This window comes from Leuresthes tenuis, unplaced genomic scaffold, assembly GCF_036924035.1.
Source record: "Leuresthes tenuis unplaced genomic scaffold, fLeuTen1.0.hap1 SCAF_3, whole genome shotgun sequence".
Classification (NCBI taxonomy): domain Eukaryota; kingdom Metazoa; phylum Chordata; class Actinopteri; order Atheriniformes; family Atherinopsidae; genus Leuresthes; species Leuresthes tenuis.
Window position 1 is genome coordinate 23,444,739 of NW_027325357.1, and position 25,313 is coordinate 23,470,051.

The following is a 25,313-nucleotide window of genomic DNA, read 5'->3' on the forward strand; positions in this document are numbered from 1 at the left end:
TTGTTGACCCAATAATGGCCAGTATTTTCTTTGCTGTAAACAACTCAGCTGGATACGTGGCAGTATTGGAGGAAATCACTGAACTGAAATAGATGTTATGAGATTGCTCAGCATCGTCCGCTGATGAGGAACCCAATGGATATAGAAGCCTGGATAACACTGAACCAGTTCTAATTTCAAACTCAAGTTGTAAACATTTCTATTTTAGACCATCAGCAGGATTTATTCTTGAGAGTCCGTACAAGGCTGAACACATGGAGTTTGAAAGATTACTGAAGATTAGCATCATACAGTATCTGCCCCAGTTTCTGGCATGATATAAACCATAAGCTGATATGAAAAAAAATCTGAATACAAATAGTTTCATTACTGATGAGATTTTACATCCCCTAAGAGAATTCTAATTAACTGCAAACTTTCAAATCCTTTATATAAAAAGGAAGTTTCATAGGACAAGTGCATCTTAAAGATGAAATTGTTCCAACATGCTACAGGGATAAATGTCAAAGTGACATAAATAGCCTGAACTGTTTAAAGACACTACACTGTTTCACACATTTACATTTGATTCTTTGATTCTTCACCAGCACACATTAAACATGGTAGGGGAACATTAGTCATTGGGTAAATGTCCATTAAAATGCAATTCTTCAATTTATACAGTTTCCAGAGAAAAAAGACAGATGCTCTTTGCAGGCCTTCAACAGCATATTAAACAGGACCATGTGGGCTGGTGGGAGAAAAATATTGACATTAGCTGAATAATTTTGGCTGGAGCGCCAGACAGCTTATTGGTAAGTCCAGAGGGATTTTTTGACTTTCACTCAAAATTTTCATTGAAATCATCAGCACACAGAGACACAGAGGACAGACAAATGTTTCCCCTTAAAGCACGATGAGGATTAATTTTCATAAAGCACCTTTACATGGGACTGTATCAATGGGTAAGAGATGTAAACTTTGGACAATGTTGTCCAGTAACAGTAAAGACTCTGTTGTGAATACAATATTGGTTTATGAGATTTGTAAATAATTGCATTCTGCTTTTATTTTCATTTTAGACATCATCCTAATTTTGGAATTATGGAGTTGTATTTCAGCAGTAAGACTAAGAACATGCCAAGCATATAATTCCTCTCAAAACTGTTGTATTGTTCAAGAGTCGATTTCCTGCCCGCACTCAGCAAAGGAACACACACTTTGGTCCATTCATGGTCTTATGCTGATAAATTAAGAAAGAGACACTGACTCATACTGGACTGCACTGAGATAATATAGTTTATGATAATGGATCATTGTGCTGTATGGCTCCAGTTGTTGTCACATCTGTCACTATCTCATTTCAGCAAGGCATTGGGTTTGCGTGCGATTAACCTCAAGAAAATGACCTGTCTGACAGGGAGTGTTGTGTAGTTTCCTTTGACAAGATGGCAGCTGACCCCACCCGCTGCAGGACGAAAATGTAAGATGGTCAAGATCATGTTTTTCTTGAATGTCCTCGACAATTACTTTCAACAGGGATAACCTTTTTAGATTTTTTTTGTTTCATAACAAAACTGTAATGGATGCACGTCATGTGAAACTTCCTCGTCATCACATTTCACTCATCGTAAATTTTACAGAAAGCAAAGTCGCTGCCCTGTGTACGCGCTTCAGGTGGAAAAGGTTATCATCTTTTCAACATGACAAATTGAGGATTTATTGACCACAACAAAGTTTGAACAAACAAACAAAAACAAATCAGAGAAGGTTTAGTTACAGCTTCAAGCCTTCTCCAGGGCGCACATGACAGGTTTAAAAAGAAAATAGTTACCCCCGTGTGCCCAAGACGACCTGTTGGATAGTCATTGTTCCAAAATTCCTATTGATCAAAAAGTAATAATAATAATAACTGGAATTTTTACACAACCGCAGTCCTAATGGAATTATATCATTTATCCTCTGAGGAAGGCTCAATACTTGTCGTCAGATTTTTTTAATGTATTAATTTAACGTAAACATGAAGTTATTTCTTCTTCTGTTTAATGCTGACCTTTTTTTCCCCTCCAGCTTTGTTTTTGCAATACAAAATCTGTTCTTTCAAAGGTGGATGTCCTGATCTAATTTCATTACAGAAGACATGATCTCCTCTTTTGTGCAAAAGTATATCCAACTGCATTAAAAACCTTCATAGCTATGGTTCATAGATAAATTCCACACTGCAATCTCCATCCATCCTTTTTATATACCTACAATTCAGATTCACAGAGATGGCTGGAGCCTATCCTATTCCTGTGTGCAAGAGGCAGGGTACACCCTGGACAAGTCACCAGTCCATCACAGAGCCACACAGGACAAACAACCATGTACACTCATACTCATCAATTAACCTAACATACCTGTTTTTGGAAGGTGGAGAGGACCCATGCATGTACAAAAGAACATGCAAATTCCACACAGAGAGGCCCCAGTCAGGATTTGACCCAGGAACTATTTTCCCACACCATAATCTGTTGATGTTTCATACACATAGTGATATGAGAGAGACATTTCATGTTTAAATTAGATCAAATTGATATACCTGAGTACATAATTATTGCATTATTTATTCAGAGCTGAGATGGGTTGTTGCTGATCGTGTCATGTGACCTTGTCCTTGGCTGATGTTTGTTGATTGATCAAAGTGAGGAACGCTGAGTCAACAGGCAAAAGATACACAGGGCATTGACTTTACAACCACTGGAGGTGTTTAAGTCATTGACCTGAAGCTCTTTACACTGCAGGCTCGGCTCATGATTGCCTTCAGCAACCAGAGAGCAGCATTTTATTACATTCAGTGTTCTCACCGCTCTCATAAAGCTAAACAATTCTCGTCTCATTGCCTGTGCTCTGATGTTGAATCTGTGCATGAAACTCACCCAGTGGTCCAGCCAAAGAAACACAGAGACACAACAGACCTGGGCATCATTTCTTTATCAGCTTTGTTCACTATTAAAAGTGTGTTTGATATTTTTAGATTTTTTTACACACTTTATAGCTGATTAAAACAATATGATGCACATTGCAAATGCATATGCATTTATTACCCTGGGTCTCACATTAATCTCTGCAGAGCACCATCCATCCGTTTTCTGTACTGGCTTAATCCAATTTAGGGTCGCAGAGGGGCTGGAGCTTATCCCAGCTATCATTGGACGAGACGCAGGACACACCCTAGACAGGTCGCCAGTCCATCACAGGGACACATGGAGTCAAACAACCATGCACACTCACACTCACTCCTACGGACAATTTAGAGTCGCCAATTAACTTAACATGTATGTTTTTGGACGGTGGAAGCACCTCATAATTACGTTGGCTATTATAATTACAAGAAAACAGTGATTAGAAATTAAGTGCACCTTTTCGTTTTTGTGTGCCTTATTAAAAATGTTACTTAAGCTGCAGGAAAAGCTTCATGCAACAATTTAAGATAACAGTGACAAGGTAAAATCTCATTTAATCAGATATTGCAGCTGAACAGTGATCTGTGTGCTTCTGATCACCAGGAGGTATTCACAAATGTTTGATTAATGATTGTATGCAGACATTTTATGAGACTCTGTCATGTTGGTCACTATTTTTACCAGCCATTCATCTAGGCTCCATGCTCCCGTTGTACTGTTCAGGGTAGCAGGGGTGTGGCAGGACCCCATACCAGCTCCCATAGTATGCTCAAGAGGCAAATAATGATGCATATTCTCAACATCACATAAATAAAAGAGAAACTGAAACAACAAACGATTCACTCATTTGCATATATGAACATTCTGTGTCACTGAGACAGTTTTTTTTGTTCTGTTCAGGTGTGTGCATGTCTGAGAGACAATACACAGAGTGGGCCATTTGGCCTTTTGGGGAAAGAGACACCAGCCTTTCTCTCCATTCAGGCTCACAAGAAGTAACTCAAAACCACAGAGTGCAACAGAGATAGGAAGCGGATGGGATGGCAGCAAGAGGTGAAAGAAGCAGTTCCAAAGCAGAAACGTCAGATCTTCAAAGCTGCACTATTTTGGAAACAGAGATGCAACAATGTCTAAATGATCTGAAGGAAGTTTCTGCTTTATCATTGCAGATGTAAACGAAGAGCTTCAATCAAATGGTTTCTTTTTTCTTGACAACAAAATATGAAATCATTAAAATGCACGTAGAGTTGAAAAACTTAACATGTAAGAGGCACATGAAAGTGTGTGAGACGAGTCAGAGAAATATGAGGAGGAAATACGTTGGTGAGCCCACGTAACAGGGTAATATCCCTGGGATTAGTAAGATGTAGATCAGACAGTTTCATGATGACATAGAATGTTTTATCTTTATGCTAAAACAACCCCTCACACTGGCTAACTCAGAACTAAGACCTGTGTTATCATAGTACCCATCAGTGACTCAGACCAGCTAATTGAAGTAGAGGTAACATTAACATACCCAAAGAATTATTTATATTATACTTATATATTTACTTACATTATTCATATTAAATGATTACAGTTTATTCATGTGATTTTTTTCAATTTATTTATTTTTTATATTTTCCCATATTAAAACATTATTGTAGGTAATTACTGTGTAGCGTTTCATGTTACCTGTCTTTACCTTATGGATGTTTCGTTCCGTGTCCGTTTTGACTTTATGGGTTCCTATTGCTCCCCAGACAGCGTGCGGGGTCAGTGGATGAATGCCAGTGGAAACATGAATATTAAGTCATTTATTCCCTGAAACAGAGGCAGAAATCTTCTGACATATTTCTTAGGCTCCATTTCCATTGTCTGTTTAAGCCTCTCTAATGGATGCTTTTGGAAGGAAAAGTGATTGTTGTGTTGGATCTGAGCCAGAGCATGATGGTGTTATAACAACTCTGGATAGTGGTAAGGACTTTCAGCTTTCACTGTGAGCTTCAGTTATACACAACTTTATTGTTTTTGGTTCAACCTTATACCATCCAGTAACATAAAATGGATATTCGTAGCAGAATCCATAGCAGAAATGCTTCCTTTGTTGCAGAGTCTTGTTGGAAATTCAAGCAACAGTTTCTGCACTCTAGTGGTTTAGTATCAAAACTGACTTTCATCCATAATGCCTGCAGAGATCCAAACATTTTTTCAACCTGCTGTCATTTGCACGGAGTTAATTTTTTCCTCTGATATGTTGGGGACATTCACAAAAGGTCATGGATTCTTTGCACTTCTTGCGTCATATCTGGTGGGGGAGCAACTGTCAAATTCTGTGGACAGTGAAGCAGGTGACTGCTCATTAGCCCTTAAGGTGAAGCTACTCAGACAAAGCAGCTTTCAATGTCATTACAGAACAGTTAGTGTATTTTGTGATGTGCTTATCATTTAAAGTAAGTAATTAATTTTCTTTTTCCTTTTCTTAGCGATCCATTCATAAATGGTTTATGGCTTAGTGCTGGTCGATGGCCCTGTGTTTGGGGACCACTGTTCCAAAGCATACCCTGCCTCACAGAACAACTAGCATCTTTTGTGATGTGCTTATCATTTAAGCTAGGTAATTACATTTTTCCTTTACTCTCTTGCTGATACAGTCATAAATACTTTTCAGCTTCGTGCTGATCGATGGGGACCACAGCTTTAAATCATATCGTGCTTCACTAAGCATGTTTGCATGACCCTAGAAAAAAACAAATGAGTATGGCAATCCAACCAAAACTGTGTTTTTGAGATACATGCAAACATGTTAGTTCAGCTGTAATTGTACAAAATCAAGCTTCTCAAAAGCATCCTAACACGCCTAAATAATGCAGTCGGGTATCAAATCACTCTTGCATGTATATACGCAGCTAGACTTAAATTGACCTGGTGGCTGTCTACATTCTTTCAAAGTTAAATTTTTTCACATCTTTTTGTTAAATCTGCAAAGTCTATCAGTAGTGCATGTATATCAGTACAGCTGCATTTCCAGTAAAGCTTTTCTGACTCACATATTTTTCTTTTTCAGGTGGCTAACTATTTTCAAGTGAATGTAAATCAGCCCTTTAAGACTGTGTATAGACTCTTCTGTATCATCTTTCCAGACTGTCACTCTACCCTTATCAAATCCGGACTTAGTAAGATCTATAATGTCATCTGAAAAAAAAATCACAATTCAAGTAACTTTAAGATAACGTCTCTGCAGTGAATTCTGCTACACTTACAAGTACAGTGATTTCCTACAGTTTATAAAAATGTTTGAACGTTTCTTTACACAGTCAATAGTGTTGGACATACTTCAGTCAATAACTCAATTCCCCTCCTGTGCATGCCTGCTGGGACAAGGTTGGTGGTCCAGTTAAATGACACAGTTGAACTGTAACCATAGCTCAGCTCTCAAATCTCAACTGTGCAAATAATAATGCAGATTGTCTATTTTACTCTAAATGAGACCAGAGCTGCAATGAAGAAAGCCTTTTCCCATTAATTTATTTGGGATCTTGGATTAAGTTGAGTCCTTTTCCCAGACTTTTCTACATTCAAACTTCTGTCCTCTATGGTAGAAAGGATGTGAATAAAATATACTTATTTATTGACTTCACTTTTCAGACTAAGAGGCCTGAAAAGACCTAACCTAAAGAACCCAAGCTCTCACAACAGTGGAAGGCTAAAAAAATGTCAACAGGTTGAATTAATTCACTTTGAAACGTGAACAAAACATGAAGTTTAACCGTTTTTCTTCTTTTCCTTTTATAACTGAACTCTTTGAAGATAAAGTAGGAGAGAAGCATGCTGAGAACTGAGAGCAGACAGTGAAGGCCAAAACTGCTTTTTGTACTTTGTCAGAATAAATACGTAGTGAAATAAGAATCAAAGAAACCTCTTCAAACAACAGCACATCTATGTGTTTTAAATGGTTGTGCTGCTTGTGTGCACGCATATATATGTGCAGAGGAAAAGGGAGTGATTTTGATGAATGCGCCCTGACGGATGGTGTTACCCCCCTAAGCCTGCCTCTTCATCCTCTCCAACTCCTCTGTCATGGCCGAATATCGAGGTCAAACCACCTCTTATATCTGCCTGGCACTGCAAGGACACAACACAGAGAACATGTCAACAGCAAGCCCACAGGGAAGGCTGCTGTTTTACCATTTTTCACTCATATAATCAGAATTTTTTTTTTTTAAAAACACTGAAAAGATGGACGTAAAAAATGTCGAAAGGGGGAATTATGCTGAAGATTTAGTATTAACCTTCTAGTCTCAGTTTTGATTAAAAAAAGCTGCAGCTGCATACAGCAGGTTTGGCTTTATAAATTAAAATGATGATCTCCTCTTTATAATTACACCATTAAAACGAGGCCAGACTTGTTAAGAATTTAGTGTCAGAGAACACCAGCTCCTGAGATCTGGAGTTTAATCATAGCCTGATGTTTTGTCACTGAGGTATCACCTACATTTTGGATCCGACAGACACAACCTGCTCCGCTGAACACTCCCCGCACATCTTTTAATGCCTCTCATCCCACGGGAGAGACACTGATACGTGACAGTATGGCGGTGAAAACAGAGATGAACAAACTCAGGACTTCAGTTTAAAGACTTCCTCTTAAGGTTATTTTGTCTCTGTCAAGGGAAATAATGGATTATCTTTAAATTTCTTATACCACAAGTTACTTCTACTATACTTTTTTAATTTATGCTAACCTATACATTGTGTAACTAACAGACAAATTTGTTTCAACATTGCATAATGTGGTGAATGGCGAGGGATAAGCACACTTTAGATAGACGATGATGCCACCTGAGATAACTGGCACAGATTTCTTTCTTCCCTTGACATTTGTTTAACTATCTGTCGGCCTTTCCCAGCTACATTATGCAAGGGATACCAGGCCAAAGTACATGCTGGAGGAGTGGATGTGCAAAGGACACACCCAGTAAATCTGGATGGGTCTGGATTGTGTTCTTTAAAATTACTAGACTGGGCTTTGGCAGAGGGCTCTAAGCACTCTTATAGTTTTTCTTTGAAATGTCTCTTGAACAGGGATTGCTCTGTTAATCCTGCCCTCTACACATATTAATAAGCCCAGTACCTGTCAATCATCCATGCCTGTTTGAAAGCTTTGAAGCTGCTGTTGAAGTATCCAGAAATGTAGAAATCAGTTTGCAACAAAGATTGGAACACATTATATGAGAAAAGTGAGTTCATATGCATTTACTGTTTACTGTCATATATTCCTATGCTGCATATTCTGTTTATTCACTCACATGTGTTTAGGCACAGTGGGGAAACAGTGATGGGATATGCACACAGTGGATTTCTTGTTTGGAGACAGGCTGAACTAATGGATGCTACTGGTAACTCAAAGACACATAGGGTTATTTCACATGCTCTGAGTATTGTTAGAGTGATGAATTTCTTTTTCCCATGTTTCCCATGCTCATCTGTGCCACACATATTTGCAGGATTTGAAAAAGCCAGTGGAGAAGCCAGTGGAAAGATGTGCTTTCTGAACCCATGGAAAACGGGTCAGACTAATAAAGTGCCCTTAGGAGCAGCACGCCAAAACCACAATGTCCCCTGAGCCCACTGGGGATCTTTGTTGCATGCTGTCCCCCTCAGTCTCTGTTTGTATGCTGACATTTTCACTTGTTATCTGCTCTTGAAATACCCAAAGACAACAAAATACCAAAAGAAGAAATGTTTGGAAAAAACACAAACAGACATTTAGCAGGAAGTTCACCACTTACGCGATTACTAATGCAATTTAACCTTAAGGTGAAAATTCACCAACCTGCAGTTTTTGTCCATTTGTGAAACCAAATTACAGACATTCAGGAAGATACCAGTGTTCCTCGGCAAGACAGCATTTTATTAGACAAATGATGACACACTTCACCATTTAAAGGACAGTGGTACATTCAGATCAGGTCATCTGCACAGTACAAAGATGTGGGAGAGGTGACATATGACATCCAGTTATGTTGGCCTATGGGCCCGTGTGTGGGCTTTCTATAGAAAGAATTCATCCAGCTGACAAAACCATGTAGACTGAATGTGTCAGTTATTGATTCACTCCTTGAAGTCTTTGGTCATATAAGACAGTCTTAATTAATCTAGTCCCTCTCTGTTTTTTAAATTTTATTTGTCTGTTTGATTAGAATTAGATATGCCTGAAAAACTTTAAACACTGTGGCAGTTTGGCCTCAATAACAAATTAAAAATAACAGAAATAGAAAAGAGTAGCAATTATAATGTGTTAAAATGTATCAACTGATTAAATTCAGTTTTTTCAATATGGGTTAGAGATGTCAGTACATGCAGGCTGACTTTATCAATTCTTCACATTAGATTTTGTGCTTTTGCATCATGTTTCATTCCATCAAAGCGTGTGGCTTTTTATGTCAAACTACATAATAGTCCATGTGGAGCAGAGCAGGAGTACTGAGGGAGTCATTGGAGTGGTTGAAGTGGTGAAACTTTCAATAATGCATTTTGGCATCATGTAACTTAAACTCCAAAAGACACATTCCTTGCCTGCCTCAAACGACTTCTTACTCTGAGCTGTAAGGCGCTGAAATGACTGCATGTGACTATCTTAGTTGTATTGTCTGTAAGGCTGCCCTAAATTTTCATACTCAATGGAAAGGCGGGCACTGGATACACATGAGGTTATAAAGCAGCAGAGTTTCCTTTTAGAATCCTCTATGAGTTTTTACAAACATTTTCCCTCCAAGTGGATGGACATTAGACACTGATGCTCCAACTAAAGTCTTTAAGTAAACAACAGCGTTAGCAACACTGAACCTTAGAACGAAATAACACAGACTTTACTTGTCATGTAAATACACACCTACACGTCACTTTTTTCAGAACAGGACAACAACATCACATCTCATACATGACGCAAAGCGATGGCAGGGTGGCTTTGTGGCTTGAGACATGCGTCCTGCTGAAATGTCAATGAGCAGGTCACTAGAACCCACTGCCACCTGAGGGTCGCTGCTGGGTTGCTCAAATAACCCTGACCTGTGGCCTCCCTGGAGCCTCCCATATAAAGAGGCTGAATTAACGATGACCTTATCAATACATCCAGTCACGCACGGGGGGACGCAAAGCGTGGAGTCAGTGTAATCCGTTAGGTGTGAACGATGACATCCTATCAAGACTAATGTCTGCCTCGCAGTCCTCCAAGTCACAAACGGAGTCGGTCGCGTTATCGTTGTTGTGAGAAAATTGTGAAATCCGGTCAAAAGTCTCCTCATGCTCAATACATTCAACCACGTTGGGGATCATGTTGACATAAGCGTTCGCGATTTCCTTGTGGATGAGGGTATCTTGGTTATATGAGACCAGCTCGTTGCTGATGTTTACGGTTTCCACAGGTGTGTTGGAGCAGAAATAGCGACAGCCCAGCAGACTGGCGAAGGCCTTCCTGAACTCAGCGTTGAAAGCGTAAATGATGGGATTCAGGGATGAGTTGGTCCAGCCGAACCACACGAAGACGTCGAACGTCGTCTCGCTTACGCACGGCAAACCCGCGTCTCGGTCAGTGGCCGGCCTGTCGCAGAACGGGACCATGCAGTTCAGAACGAAGAAAGGTAACCAGCAACACACAAAGACGCCCATAATCACCGACAGAGTTTTGAACACTTTGGTTTCCCGCTTAATCGACGTTTTCAAGGTGTTGTGGTGTTGGCACTCTATTCTGTTGGTCCTGCAACTTTGCGCGTGCTCTGCTGCTCTCTCTAGTGAGGCTATTCTTCTAATTTGTATTTGTGCTATCCGATAAATTCTGGTGTATGTTACAATCATAATTGCCACGGGAATATAGAAACTTATCAATGAGGAGGATATGGCGTACTCTCGGCTCAGGCTGGAGTCGCAGTTCTCCTCCACACGTCGAGTCGTGGAAGAGTTGTGCGTCCCAGCCACATCATCAGCGGTGGCTTTGTGCCAGTTTAGTTGGACCGGTATGAATGAAATGAGCACCGACAACGTCCAAGTGATGCCAATCATAACAAAAGCAACTTGCTGGGTCATTTTCCTCTCGTAGCGGAAGGGGCTCGAGATTGCCCAGTATCTATCAACGCTGATAATGCAGAGGTTGAGGATGGAGGCAGTGGAACACATAATATCAAAAGCCACCCAGACGTTGCAAAAAGTGCCAAATGGCCAGTATCCCGCCACCTCTGCCACAGCTTTCCAGGGCATCACCAGGACGGCGACGAATAAATCCGACAGAGCCAGAGAGACGATGAAAATGTTGGTGACTTTTGTCCGCAGGTGCCGAAAGCGCAGCACTGCGGAGCACACCAAGATGTTCCCCAGTAGGGTCCATAGGATGAGCAGGGACAGGAGACAGCCCGTCAACGTACGCACCACCATATCCTTCCTCCCGTCGCTTGTTGTCTCCGTTCCAGTGCTGTTCCACATAATCTCTCCAAGGGGTGCCGGCACAGAATCAATTCCCTGCACCGAAGAGAGATATTTGGCAGGATTCTCCATTTTGCGCTTCAAGTAGAACTGCATTCCATTGCTCCGTGCGCGGGGACAGGCTCAGTTATCAGCCAGTCACCGAATAGTCCCAAGTGACCCGCTGGGCTGTCAGCTTGATGCAGAGTGCAAAACAGACTAAAAGAGAGGGTTGAGCATGTTTCAACTAAACCGAGCGACGTGTCAGGAGCGCGGAGGGACTGAGAGGCAGCACGCAGTGGCGGGCGCATATTGAAACCTTGCCGGTCGTCTGACCTGGCTGCCTCTGTGGATTTCTCAGTCCAAGATATCCGGAGTGTGCTGTGGGTGAAGAGGGACTCCCGACAGTGTAACGCACACGAACCTTACCAGGCTGTGCTGGGCGCATGCACCATCACGCCTTCTTTGTGCGTAGAGTTACGCACAACAACGCATCGCGGAAACCTTCAGCAGTTTGAGGGTTTCAGCTTAATTGAAAGCTCCAAATAAATTCAGAGGTTTCGTTCATCCCATAACTGCCTATTCCTTGATCTGGTATTTACCTGCTTGACATAAAACTGGAGTGACTAGAAAGATACTACATACGGGTCAGTGTGTGGACTGCATTGCATTTGCATTCAACATGTTTTTTTTTCCAACATTTGTTCTGGATACAAGTCAGTTCCCATAATAAGTTAACAAGACTATATCACTGGGACTGACGTCTGCATTTACAGCGCTGTCCATGGTGCTGAAACGCAGGCAGCCTGCATTCATGGTCCGTCTATCTATCTATCTATCTATCTATCTATCTATCTATCTATCTATCTATCTATCTATCTATCTATCTATCTATCTATCTATCTATCTATCTATCTATCTATCTATCTATCTATCTATCTATCTATCTATCTATCTATCTATCTATCTGTCTGTCTATCTGTCTGTCTATCTGTCTTTCTGTCTGTTTGTCTGTTTGTCTGTCTATCCATCCATCTAAATCCAGGGTGGCTTTCTACTGATCGGTAAGCCCGCGGTCCTTCGTGCTCTTCACTTTAGAATTGATTTCGATAAATGCGTCTGCTGGAATGTGAAAGGGTCTATCTATTCGAAAGCGATTATAATGTTGTTTTTCCTCTTTGCAGTAATGATAAGCTTCTCTTTTCTCCAAAAACTACTTTTATTCACAGCTAATTTGAAAGCACAAAAACTTAAATTAATCATACATCTAACTCAGTTCCCAAAATGAAGTTCCTTGTGGATACACTTTTAATCGAATTTTGGGAAAAAAGGCTGGTATAATATTAATAATGTAGTAGTTGGCGTTATAGTAGTAGAAGTAATATTTCCAGTTCTGAAATAATATGGTTAAATTGAGTCTTTCTGCAGACCGAACACAGGCGGTTTGTCGCTCTCTAACAATCACCGACTGGAGGTCAAAGCTCATCCACTTTGCGGAGCTCTCTGAACAGGTGAGTCACATTCACACTCTCAGCGGGCATGTAAAGCCAGGAGCTTCGCGTCGTCGTGTGTCAGAGCCGTAGCCGCAGTGTGGTTTCCGCCTTCCAAACGTCATGGTTATTTTTAGATGTGTCTGCGTGCCTGTCAAATCGTTCAGACACTACGTCTAAATAATCCCCTGACGCCCTATGCCAAACTCTCTGGAGTAGTCTGACCCATAATCTCAGGATCTCGTCACGTCATGAGTCAACCTGTGTCCGACAAAGAATTTTGGCTCACTTATTTACCTTGCAGATGTTAACACAGATGTCAGTGCATTTGGATGTGTTTACATGACAAAAGGAAGGAATAAGTAAGGACTGTAAGGAACTTGCAGCATGTGTTCATGTTGAATACTGCTATTCTTTGTGAATAAGATATTCTTCATTTAATTACATACGTTAAATTATTATCTATAAATGTCATTATTATTATTATTAGTAGTAGTAGTAGTAGTAGTAGTAGTATTATCATTATTATTATTATTATTATTATTATTATTATAAGCAACTGTATGGATAGTTTTTGTTGTATAAGATGTAACAGTATTCTATTTTGGCAAGTATTTTGTAAAAATAAAAAAAAGCAGGTTTGTCGGAAGCACGCATGACTTCTTAATTCAGTATTGCAGGAGCTTCAGCTTTTAAGAACTTTTAAAAACTTGAATATATGGCTCCATCCAGTGGTTCAAATATTTACTGCACTTTCTGTTGCCAACGTCATGTCCCCAGCATATAAGAAAACACAAAACCAGATTTCCAAATAAGTTGAGACATTTGTAATTTATTATGTCGTTTTTCATCTTTATCAAACAGTTACAGGTCCAAAGCTGAAACAAGTACAATATTTTCAATGTCTTCACCAGCCAAGTCCATTGTATCTGAAAAAAGCAGGTGCCCCTGCAGTCTGTAACATCCCTTTACGCTGCTATAGACCCAGAGTTCCCTGAGCCATTCCTAACTAGAAGCTTTATCAAAAAATAAAGTTTTAAGCCAGATCTTAAAGGGGAAGTTCGGTTTTACCTGGACCTTATTTCTGGCATAAAATACGATCATCAGTAGATGATTAACAACACAGCAGCTCTGAACTAACAGTGCAATAGTACGCATTCATTCATTCATTCGTCTTAAAGTATTGGTGAAATAAAGACAGATAATACCTTATTTGGAGGCTGTATTGTCTATGTCTCGTTCACTCCTGTTATATGAATATGTGTGGAGGATATTGAGGGTTATTGTGGACTTTCAATAAACTGTTATCGGTGAGTATATGAACAAATTTTATGCCAGAAATAAGGTCCAGAAAACCTTTTTTTAAAAAAAAAAGAAACTTCCCCTTTAAAGGTAAAGAGGATGTCTGCCTCCTGAACCTAAACTGGCGGCTGGTTCCACAGAGAGGGGCCTGATGAGTGAAGGCTCTGCAAGTAAATCTGCAATCAAAGTACTCTGTTTGGAAAATATGTAACTATGATATTGTTCGAGATATGATGGAGCTCGGTCATTAAGAGCTTTATATGTGAGGAGCAGAATTTTTTATTTTATTCTGAATTTAACAGGGACCCAATGAAGAGAAGCTAGAACTGGAAAAATGTCTCTCCTCTCTCATCAGAACTCTGGCTGCAGCATTTTGGATCAGCTGGAGGCTTTTTCAGATCATTTGTGGGACAATAATAAAGAATTACAGTAGCCCAGTCTTGAAGTAAAAGAAGACCAGTTTTTCAGCATCACTCTGAGACAGGATGTTCCAAATATTGGCAATATTATGAAGGTGACGATGATGAAAGACAGTCCCAGAAACCTTTTTATATGTGAGTCAGAGGACAGATCTTGGTAAAAAAAAAAACAATAATGCAAGGTTTCTAACTGTAGTACTAAAAGCCAAGGTAATGCCATCTAGAGAAACTGTACAGACAGACAGTTTCTTCCTGAGGTCCAAAGACAACAACTTCTGTTTTGTCTGAATTTAGAAGCAGGAACTTTGGCTGTAACTTTAAAACATGCTTGTAGTCAAACCAACTGATTGGTTTCATCTGGATTCATGAGTAAGTAGCTGATTATCATCAATAAAGCAATGTAAAGTTATGCCATGCAATCTAATAATATTCCATAACGGAAACATGTATAGATTGAAAATAATCAGTCCAAGCACCAGAACCAGCAGAACTCTATGACTCACTCATGGCATGAGTGTGAGATATGACTTAAACCAGCCTAATGTGGTTCCTTAAATCCCAAAAACATGTTCAAGCCTCCGTGATATAATGTTGTGATCGTCTGTATCAAATGCAGCACTTCGTTCCAACAGGAAAAGCATAGACACAGATCTACCATCCGAGGCCAAAAGGATATGTCAATACAAGATTTCAGCTGCTCAACAGTCTGTGGTTCTCTCCCTTGCGATGCTGCTTACTTTGTAGATGGGCAACAGATCTGGACTGCAGGCAGGCCAGTCATGAAGGCACACTGTGTATGAAGATGTTGTAAGTTGCATGGAGTACGTTGTAATTTTCTTGTTGAACTAACCACTTCCCTCTTTGGAAAAGATGTCACCTTGTAGGTCTCTTCAAATTTCCAATATGTGCCATTTCATCAATTATACATTCTTTCATTGTGCAAGTCATCCATGCCACGGACACTGATGCACCTCTATACCATCACCGAGACTGGCTTTTATACCTTTAGTGCCAACAGCCTGGAAGGTCTCTTTCATCTTTAATACATAGAATAAGAAGTCTGTTTTCCAAAAAATAGAGGAAATTGTGGATTCATCTGATCAGAACAATTGTTCTCTGTATTTTAGCTCTTGTGAGATGAGAACTCAGCAGCGTTTCGGAGCAGAGTTGTGGCCTCCTCATTGCATAATACAGTTTTGGGTTACATTTCTGGATGCTATGGTGGACTGTGTTGAATGGACATGGTTTTTCAAGGTACTCCTGAAGACAAGTGGCTTTACTGCTCATGGTGGTATGACAGTTTCTCTTGCAGCACCACCTCAGAGCTCAAATACCATGCACATCCAACACTGTTTTCTTTCCCTGGCCTTCACACACAGAATATTCTCAAGATTCCCTAAATCTTTCCACTGTATTATGCACTGTAGAAGTTGAGAGACCTGTGTTTGTGGCAATTTTAAATTTTTTTTGGAACTGATAAGAGTTTAGCACACAGTGGCTTTGCATGGAGACTTAGCCTTAGGGGCATGCTATTTTATACTCAGTCTTGACATCCTGCCACCAGTTAATCTGATGACTGTAGAATCTTCCAGAAAATTGTTTAATCTTTGTATAATCTGCAAGATTTTATTTTTTTTAATCTTCACCCTTCTAACAACTTTTCTGAGTGTGTTGCTAGCATTGAAATTTGTTTACGTTTTTGAACTACAATTAAGTTTGTCAGTAAAGACACTGAAAATCATTTCCCTTGCACTTGTGTCTATTGGAAAAGGTTCAAACAAATGAAGAAATTACAAAGATGTACAAAGGTCTTGAGATTGAAAAAAGAAAACTATTCTTTATTTCAATAGGTAAATGATATAATTTCATAACTAATGTACACAGTTTTTCATCAGCACACTATAATGGAATATTCACAAAATCATATCTCTGTATCTGAGTGATTTTAATCAGAACAGCAGTATATACAAAATTATAAAACTATTGCAATCTACTAAAAAGAAAAAAAAAGAAGGATTTTTTGTTTCCCACAACTTGGCACATACAGAGAACCCAGAGGGAAAATAGCACCAGGCTGAGAACTTGCTGAACACCTGACTGAATTTCTATGCAGATTTCCATAAAAACTTATACAGTGCAAACAAAGTTTGTGATCATTTTTATAGCTGATCCTTCAGGGGTAGAGCTGTCATGATAGCAATGTACATTTTACATGTTGGATGTGAGAGTCCAACTACATCTTTATGTTAAGATGTGGAATTTAAATAGTATGTGGTTCAATATGGGAAACTTTGAAAAACAACTTTGAATATAATTTTCCATCAGCTCAACAGAACAGAGAATTGGGAAAATTGTGAACCTTAACTTCTGAGCGAGGAAGGAACAACTTCTGAGAACTAAAATCCAACTGAAAAAAAATTATTACAGATATATTGATGAGATTGTAGCTAGCATTGAGGTTGAGTGTGTATACTGTTCTGCTAATCTACTTAAACTAAAGCACTAAGAGAAGTATATGAGAACTTTATCTGTATGCATATTTCAATTAAAGATAAAATATGGGTCAAATGGTACACCAGTGCACTTGTGGCTCTAGTCACACAGTAATATATAAAATATGATTAAAAAATACAGTACTATTACTTTACTGAGACTAACAACTTACAACTTTTCAGTGGCTTTACTTTTATTTTTGGATATTGTAATCAAGTCAGTAGTCTACCTGTTTACTTATATGAAACAGCACAAACTGTGTATCTCAGATCAAGCATACAGGTCCTTTTTGTCAATGACCAAACAGTTAGAAAACCTCCTGAAATGTGAGAACAGAACAAAAAGTACAACTGGCTCCTCTAAATTAATGTTAACAATGATTTCACCACCATTTCTAGTAAGCCTCCTGTTATACAGGGTGATTCTTCAAGGAACTCAGGCTAATATGTTTGTCATCTTCTGTTATCCCCACACCGAGGACCTACATTTTCTCCATGGCTTGCTCACAAGTCTGTCGCAGAGTGACCCTGACTGCCTCGTAAACACTTGACCTGCGCTGTGAGACACTTTTGTGAGCTGGTGCTGACAGGTGTTCCTGTGCATGCTGTTTGGCAGTGTCCCTCATTTGCTTGTCTGTCAGACTCGTCGGAACACCTCAAACAGGGAGGCTACTGAGTGCATGCGGTAGAAAAGGTTCAAAGGAATGGCAAAATTGAGAACTGTGGTCCATGTGGTGAAGCCAAATGTCTCCTGTTCCAGCCCATTGTCATACTGTGGCCTGCAGCCAAAGGCAGGAAGGATCCACAACTGAAAGAAAGAAAGAAATGTAATTTGTTAAATCAGAATATATTGATTTTTGGAGACTGTCCCTCTCAAAACATGCCCATGGGCCACATAGTCATGCAGGCAAGTGCAACCTATAATTTAGTTGGAAGAATATATAACGTTTAGTGAAGTGTGAAGTGAAAAATAGCATCCATGAGGGCAATGTTGTAAAAAGGATAACATTTTAGCCGTATCCGTGATGTCTTTCTAACCCTCGGGTGTTTTAATAAAGCATTGTCATGTTACTACTTCATCATAGCTAAAAAATGTTTTGTAAAAGCAGTCGTCATATGTTGATGTTGATCTTTTGTCTAACAAAGGTGTACGGTTCAAAGCGCCTTTTCCTTCTTGTGAGGAATCTGTGGCTTCCAAAAAAGACTTGGGAATAGTATCTGGAAATACTCATATGAGTCATATTTCCCTCCTGATGCTTTGAAGAGCAATACGTTACAGGATGCCATTATCAGTCATAGTCAAAGGTATGAGCAAAGATACCAAATGCAGAACATGTAGGATTTTTGACCACTTTGGATAAAAATAACAAATGCAACACAAAACTGACATTTTGTCTCCATGTGAAGTTACTGTGGCAGACACGTTGCAACATTAACACTCATGTAGAGTCATGTATCCGTCTAATATTTACACCTCCTTTAGCTTAGTGTCGTTTAAACCCCCTCTTAAGTGAAACGTGAGGATATTGAGTGTCTAAATTATCCTCTCTGCTCACCAGATAGTTTCTAACTGTTGCTTAAGTCTGTACATGTTGTGTTTTGCGTAATCCTGGAGTCTTGTAGATGGAAACAGCTGTCAGCGGTTTTTGAAAACAAAGCTGATCAATCTAATGAGACTGAAACTAAATGGAAAAAGTGAAAATCACTGAAACAGTAGTACTCAGTACTAGTATTGCAGCATAACAGTTAATAATAATTACAGCAGACATATAGTGAACAAAACAAAACACCCTCACTTAATGTCAAAACTATGTGTTACAAACTGCTGGTTTCCATGGGTGTAAGCAGTGCTAATTTCATTTGCATTTTTTTAATTGATCAGTAACTCTTGGTGTAATAAACACACACTCACCGAAATGTTGCACATTATCATCAAAACAGCTATGTTCTTTAGGATCAGCCTCTTCATATTTAGGGGCTCCACAGCCTGAGTTCCCACATGCAGCGGCACCTCAGAAGGCTTTCGCTGACATCTGTACACTTGTCCACTCTCCTCCTGCTCCTTCTCCATGGAGATGCAGGACCTGTCCGCAGCCTCATAAGCTCTGTTGATGATGCCATTGAAGGGTGGAGCCAGAGAGGAAGTCACTGAAAAGACCTCCGGAGCAGCTGGCAACTCTGGATCTACCCTCTCAACACTCTCTTGCTGGCGATAAAGGGACTCGATGATGAAGAGGTTCTGGACATATTTCTCCAAAACAATAAGCACAGAGTATATTAGATTGGTCCATCTAAAAGGGGGGTTGCTGTTGCTGCTTAGCACAGCCACTATGCTGCACCAGGACATGAACCAGGAGCCTATGGAGGATCCAAACAGCAGCTCAGTGTCCAGCTGTCTCGAAGGGTTCTTAGATGTGTCCAATGGCATGTGGTTTGCTCGGTATATGAGCAGTCCTGAAGCACCAGCAAAGCACATTACCACCAGCATGGTAATGCCATAAATGTAGAACATAGAAATAGCTGACTGACGCATTTCAAGGCGCCCTTCTACACGGGTAACATAGACCACCAGTATCGCAATGGTGCTGGCCAGTGCAAGTAGACCCAGAATAGGGCCTACAGTCAAGCCCTGGGTTTTGGTAACCAGACTTTTTCTGTTTGAAGAGAGGTCAATGGTGCGTCCGATGTTCTTCCACATGACAAAAAGCAATGCAGAGACAAAGATATGGTACTCAATATTGAAGGGGAAGAGATATTTGAGGCTGGTGGAGAACAGGGAGCATGTGCTCGTGGTGCAGTTACATTGTGGCTTTGAGTCCTCTGTAAAACAAGTAAAAAAAGAAATGTGTAAATAAATGAGAGAGCCTCTATGAAAATACAACAGAATGATTAACAAATCTAAAATTGTTAACCTTTTTTAAAAAAAAATAACATCACTAAAATCACACCCTGGTATCAGGACGTATACTGAAAAGTAAGTGACCAAAAACCTGCGGATAAGTATCCATATTTCTTTAAAATCAACAATTAAGGTACTGACAGCAACATTAGTTAATCGAAATGAGAAGCAATTCAATATCAAATAAGACACATCTAACTGTACAGGCCAAAAAGTAATGCACCTTGAATGGATGAAAAACTGTGGTTCATCCTATCAGATTTTTTTACCATCAAATATGGATTATATGAAAGCACTCAAACTAAATTCAAAATGGTTAAGTCTTGACATCTTTTTACAACAACACCAGTCAATTAGACAGTCATAGACACTCAACGTAATGAAATATATGAAACATGAAATATTTATTTCACTAAGGAATACATCTGTGTAGACTACACAACTTTTTTCCACTAATTGCTTATAATTTAATAAGAATATGATGATTCAGAATAAAGTGACACAGGAAAAACAAAGAGAATCATTCTATGGGAAGGTGGTGAAGACTAAAATACGAGGAGAGTTAACAGTTTGTGCATCTGTAAAGAAAAGATAGAAAAAAAGGGAAAAAGTGACTTGAAATACTGATTAAAACATACGGAGATAAACAAGCACTTTATAATACTGAAAAACGTTATAATGCCTGAGAAAGAGGGCATGTGGAGGCTTTTGCAATTTTTTTTTCAATAATCTAAAGCCAACACAAGAGTAATGTAAACTTACAGAGGTACACACTTTTTCTTTTCTAAGGTTCTGCACACCAGGACATAAACAATAATCACACACCCTGCGATTTGTTAGCCTCTGGAAATACCAGAGCAATATCAGCAGTAATAACTACTGAGAGGTCTGTCTTCCACTTGTGAATAATCTTCATCACTGTTGAATGATGAACTCCAAATAGTTTGTAATCAGCCTTATAACCTTTCTCAGATTCAAGAATATAACTTTGGAACTGAAAGCGAGTGAACATTTGTTTTAAGAATTTTATCAAGAATATCAAACTAGCTCCACTTTATAAGTAGTTACAACAGAATTGCACAGATGCTTCAGAATTGAAAATCTGATGGCGTCATATGTAACACATGAGTAAAAGGTTTAAATATACTCATACATTAATTGTTTCACAATATTTTGGTGTTAATACCCATGCATCTCTACTTAAGTGGGATTTCTCATGCAGGACTTGAGGCGTACTTTCAATAAAGAATTTTTACATTCCTCAGTAACTCTTTTGGCTTATATAAGGGATCTGAATGTTTCTTCCACCTATTATTAAATTCCTCTATAGGTAGCTACACAAGTTTCACCTATGATGTGTTTTCTAAAAAAGGAGAGAGCCACCTCAATGTAGCATAAAGCGCCAGCATCATTTCCATTTTCTGTCTTTATATATCATTCTTTAACAATTTGAAATATCACCTATTAACTGCTGACACTTATAGATTTTTTTATTGTATTCGCTAACACTCACTTCTTGTAAAGTCCACCACAATACACTGTAGTTCTCTAGTTCCCCTCTACGTCACTACTCTGCAAAATCCCATCGTGTGCCCCTTCCCTCCAACCCTCCTCCTACCCTTCAACCCCTAAAAGGCCACCGCCATACCACTGCACCTTTTAATTAAAAGGGCAGCAACAGACAGAGTGCAGCCACCCTCACAGTCAGCCGGATATGAGGAGGAGCAGCCGAACCCCTCAACCTTAGGCTTAGATGTATCAGTTACTGTAATTGCAGCACCCTTGAGACTAAGCAGCCAGTGGACAAAGCTGTCTGAGGTCAAGAGGGGGGTTGCCAAAAAGGGGCCGTGGTAGTTGAAGTGTGGGGAGAGGGCCTGTCATAGGTCACGGAGGAGCGGGAGGTAGGGGACCCAAATGCTGGATTACCAGGAAGGAGGCACAGACTGGCGGTGTAGAAAAACAAAAGCCTTTATTGAAAACTAAACTTAAAGAACTGCCAAGGCAGAAACAAAAACCTACAAACTAAACTAAAACAGATCTAAGGAGGGACGAGCTGACTGAAAAAAAACCCTGAAAGATTGAATAACAAAAACATCCCACAATGATCTTGCACTGAACAAAAGAAAACCTGGAGAATAAATACTGAGAGGGGTGATAACAAACAAGGATCAGGTGTGACAATCAGAAACTGAAGACCTGATGTGAACTGGAAGTAAACTCAACAAAAAACATAATGAGGATGGCTCAACAAAATAAAACGGAAAGCAAGAAAAGTGAGATACAGGATGATGATAAATAACAGACAGAAATTTAACTAGAATACAAAACAACATGACATAGAAACTCTGAAACAAAACACAGACCATGACAGGGTCAGGGAGGGGCTCTATGCACTGGCAAATCTGTGTTACTTGTGAAACCCAATAGAGAGGTGCTCAACACAAACAAGACCCACCGGGTGACTGAGCTAACCTCCCTTCCCTTAACAAACCCTCCTCCCTTTAATTTTTCTTTCATCCATTGAAGTGAGCTCTCAAGTGGACCATTGTACTTTTCCTCTAGGTACAAGTCAGCAATCGACCCCTTGGCCCTTACCTATAGTGAGGTTTTCATATCCCAGGGCAGAAAGTCTTCTGATATGGTTGTTCATGAAGTGCTCAGCCTCTGACATCACTCCGTTGCACCACAAGAGGAGGTTGGTAAAGACTGCATGGATTACACCAAATCTAAGTAGAAAAACAGTTATCTGGAAGTCACTGAATAGCATGTTGAAAGTGAGGAATCACTTGTCTTGTTACACATATTATAAAATATTTAACACATTCCTTAGTTTTTCTCAGTAAGAAAAGAAGATTGTTTTTTTTATAAAAATGTAGCGTGATTTAACAGCCAAGTCTTCCACAATGATAAGATCAAAGATTTCACAAACCTCTCAAATGTTTCAAAGCTCTTGATGACATCCTTGATGTGAAACCAGAGAAAATGCACCTAAAGAAAACCCACAAACAAGAGTCAAAAAATTGTATAGCTTAAAAAACAACAACCTAAATATACCAAGCATATACTAATTTACATACATGTTGCATCTAATTACATTCTAATCTTAACTTGACTGTTTAAGTTCCTTTACCACAAAGTCATCCCTTGCCATATGAAGTTGCACTCAAATAACATGGACAAAGATGGGATTATATTGTTGCTGCAACAAAGAGCACATTATCCAAAGCCCTCCAGTGGTGCACAGATAATAAAGACCCAGCTCCTAACGCTGATGAAAGATTATCACTTTATTGAGATTAAGGGTCTGTAAACTTACCTGTGCTATGGTGTGGGTTGCATGGATGACAGGATATACCGCGAGCACAGCCGACACACAAGACCTATAGCCAACATAATACCCGATTCGGAGAGCGTCCATGATCAGTGAGAGGACAGCGAGGAGAGTCAAACCACCTACCGATAAAAAGATTTAAGTTGCACACCTGATTGTTAGTTGAAAGATAATTAATGTTGTATTATCAAATCAATTAATTGTCCTTTCCTAGGCGTTGGATATCAAATTTGAGGTTTAACGGTCTGGATGGAAACAAGCTTTAACAAATAAAACGCTGTACTTTCTAATCACACGGCACAAATTGGGCATTTTTACGCATTAAACTCCCTGCGTAATCTCACCTCTTATCCAGCATGTGGTGGCATTCACATCTCTCTCGGTTCGTGTGTTCTTCTGCCTGTGCCGCGCCAGGATGTACCACATCATCCAGATCAGCTGGAGGATCATGAGGCAGGTGGCGAAGGACAGCAGGTGCCGTTCCTCAACAGACCGGTCGTGGTGCGCAATGGCCAGCATCAGCGCGACCCCGATCAGCAGCAGATTGGTCCCATACTGCCCGCTGAGGAACTCTGCGTTTTTCCTCGGATAGTCAGCTGACAAATTAAGTTTTAGTTTGGTGAAAATCTTCTTGTCTTGCTCAGAGCTGGTTGACGACGAGGAGCTGTGGCAGTTCTTGTTCAGACACATAATGTCTAGGCCACCGTGTTCCACCATTGTGAGATCTTTTTTTGCAACAATTGCTGCGCTGCGAGAAAAGTCAAAGCGGTGCGCTATAAGTGCATTTGAGGGAGGCCAGGTGCGGAACTCGCTTCTACAAGGTGCTGATTCAGACGGACACGTATTGTGCCAAACATGAATTCAATCTTCAAGGTCCGGCTCAGTGGTTACGCACAGTTTCAATGTCCAGCCTCACCGTGGATGGGCTTGATAGATGCCAGTGTCACCTTCTATCCCTGAAACTGAAATATCTGTTGCTCTGACAAGCTCGCTGAGTCACAGAAAATGGGATCGCGTTTCACTCATTGGTAATCCCGGACCCCCGTCTTCTTGAAACCCACATATGTTACAGACAAATTAGTTGAGTTTGCTGTGCCAACCATTCAGTGCCTGAAGAAGAAAGAACTCAAAGCGCAAAGTTATCCACAAAAACAGGAAAGAAAACCTTTACCAAACTCTTCCAGGCACTCTTTTCAACTCCGCTGAAATCTTTTCAAGATGGCTTTCGGATGTTAAGCGTACATTCTGTGGATGAGATGAAAGGGAATACGGTATTTCTACCAATCTGCAATTTTTTACAAGCAGCAGACATGTGACTTGTTTAGGTGGTTTCTTCAAATCCAAATAAAACCAACTCAAATCCTTATATATAGGCCTATCGCTTTTGATATTAGCTGTCAAAATTAGAAAAAAAGGAAGAAAACGGTCTAAATCACAATAGCTTTTGTGAGTGGATATCAAGAAGTCCAATTGGAACACAGACCTTTTAAGGATATGATCTATGGGCGGATGCGCGCAATTAGAATAACAAAGGGAGGAGTGCCTGCATAAACAGAGAAGTGAAAATAGGGGATGGACACTACATTTAGGACGATATATCCATTACAAGTCTATGCCAAATTTAAGCACAATATTCTCATCATTTTAGGTCAAATTTGAATGAATAAAGTTCCCTTCTCTATTTTGGGGGCCTTGATATTCACAGCTACTAATTAGACTGTGGACAATGGAAATTATAGAGGGGGGGGGGTTCATGTATCTCAGAGAGTACAAACGAAAAGAAAGAAAGAAAGAAAGAAAGAAAGAAAGAAAGAAAGAAAGAAAGAAAGAAAGAAAGAAAGAAAGAAAGAAAGAAAGAAAGAAAGAAAGAAAGAAAGAAAGAAAGAAAGAAAGAAAGAAAGAAAGAAAGAAAGAAAGAAAGAAAGAAAGAAAGAAAGAAAGAAAGAAAGAAAGAAAGAAAGAAAGAAAGAAAGAAAGAAAGAAAGAAAGAAAGAAAGAAAGAAAGAAAGAAAGAAAG

The 25,313-nt window shown here is 39.7% G+C and overlaps 2 protein-coding genes across 2 annotated transcripts; both read right to left on the bottom strand.

The window, feature by feature from the left end:
- Positions 1–8,850: 8,850 nt before the first annotated feature.
- drd5a (dopamine receptor D5a) lies at positions 8,851–11,580 on the bottom strand. The gene has a single exon (XM_072383190.1). The coding sequence runs from the start codon at positions 11,478–11,480 to the stop codon at positions 10,074–10,076; it is 1,407 nt and encodes a 468-aa protein (XP_072239291.1). The 5' UTR covers positions 11,481–11,580; the 3' UTR covers positions 8,851–10,073.
- Positions 11,581–16,757: 5,177 nt separating this feature from the next.
- On the bottom strand, positions 16,758–24,657 carry otop1 (otopetrin 1). Its single transcript, XM_072382660.1, has 6 exons — positions 23,641–24,657; positions 23,282–23,418; positions 22,895–22,953; positions 22,561–22,691; positions 18,979–19,886; positions 16,758–17,874 (listed from the first exon to the last, which is right to left on the bottom strand). The coding sequence occupies exons 1-6, from the start codon at positions 24,011–24,013 to the stop codon at positions 17,704–17,706; spliced, it is 1,779 nt and encodes a 592-aa protein (XP_072238761.1). The 5' UTR covers positions 24,014–24,657; the 3' UTR covers positions 16,758–17,703.
- Positions 24,658–25,313: the final 656 nt, after the last annotated feature.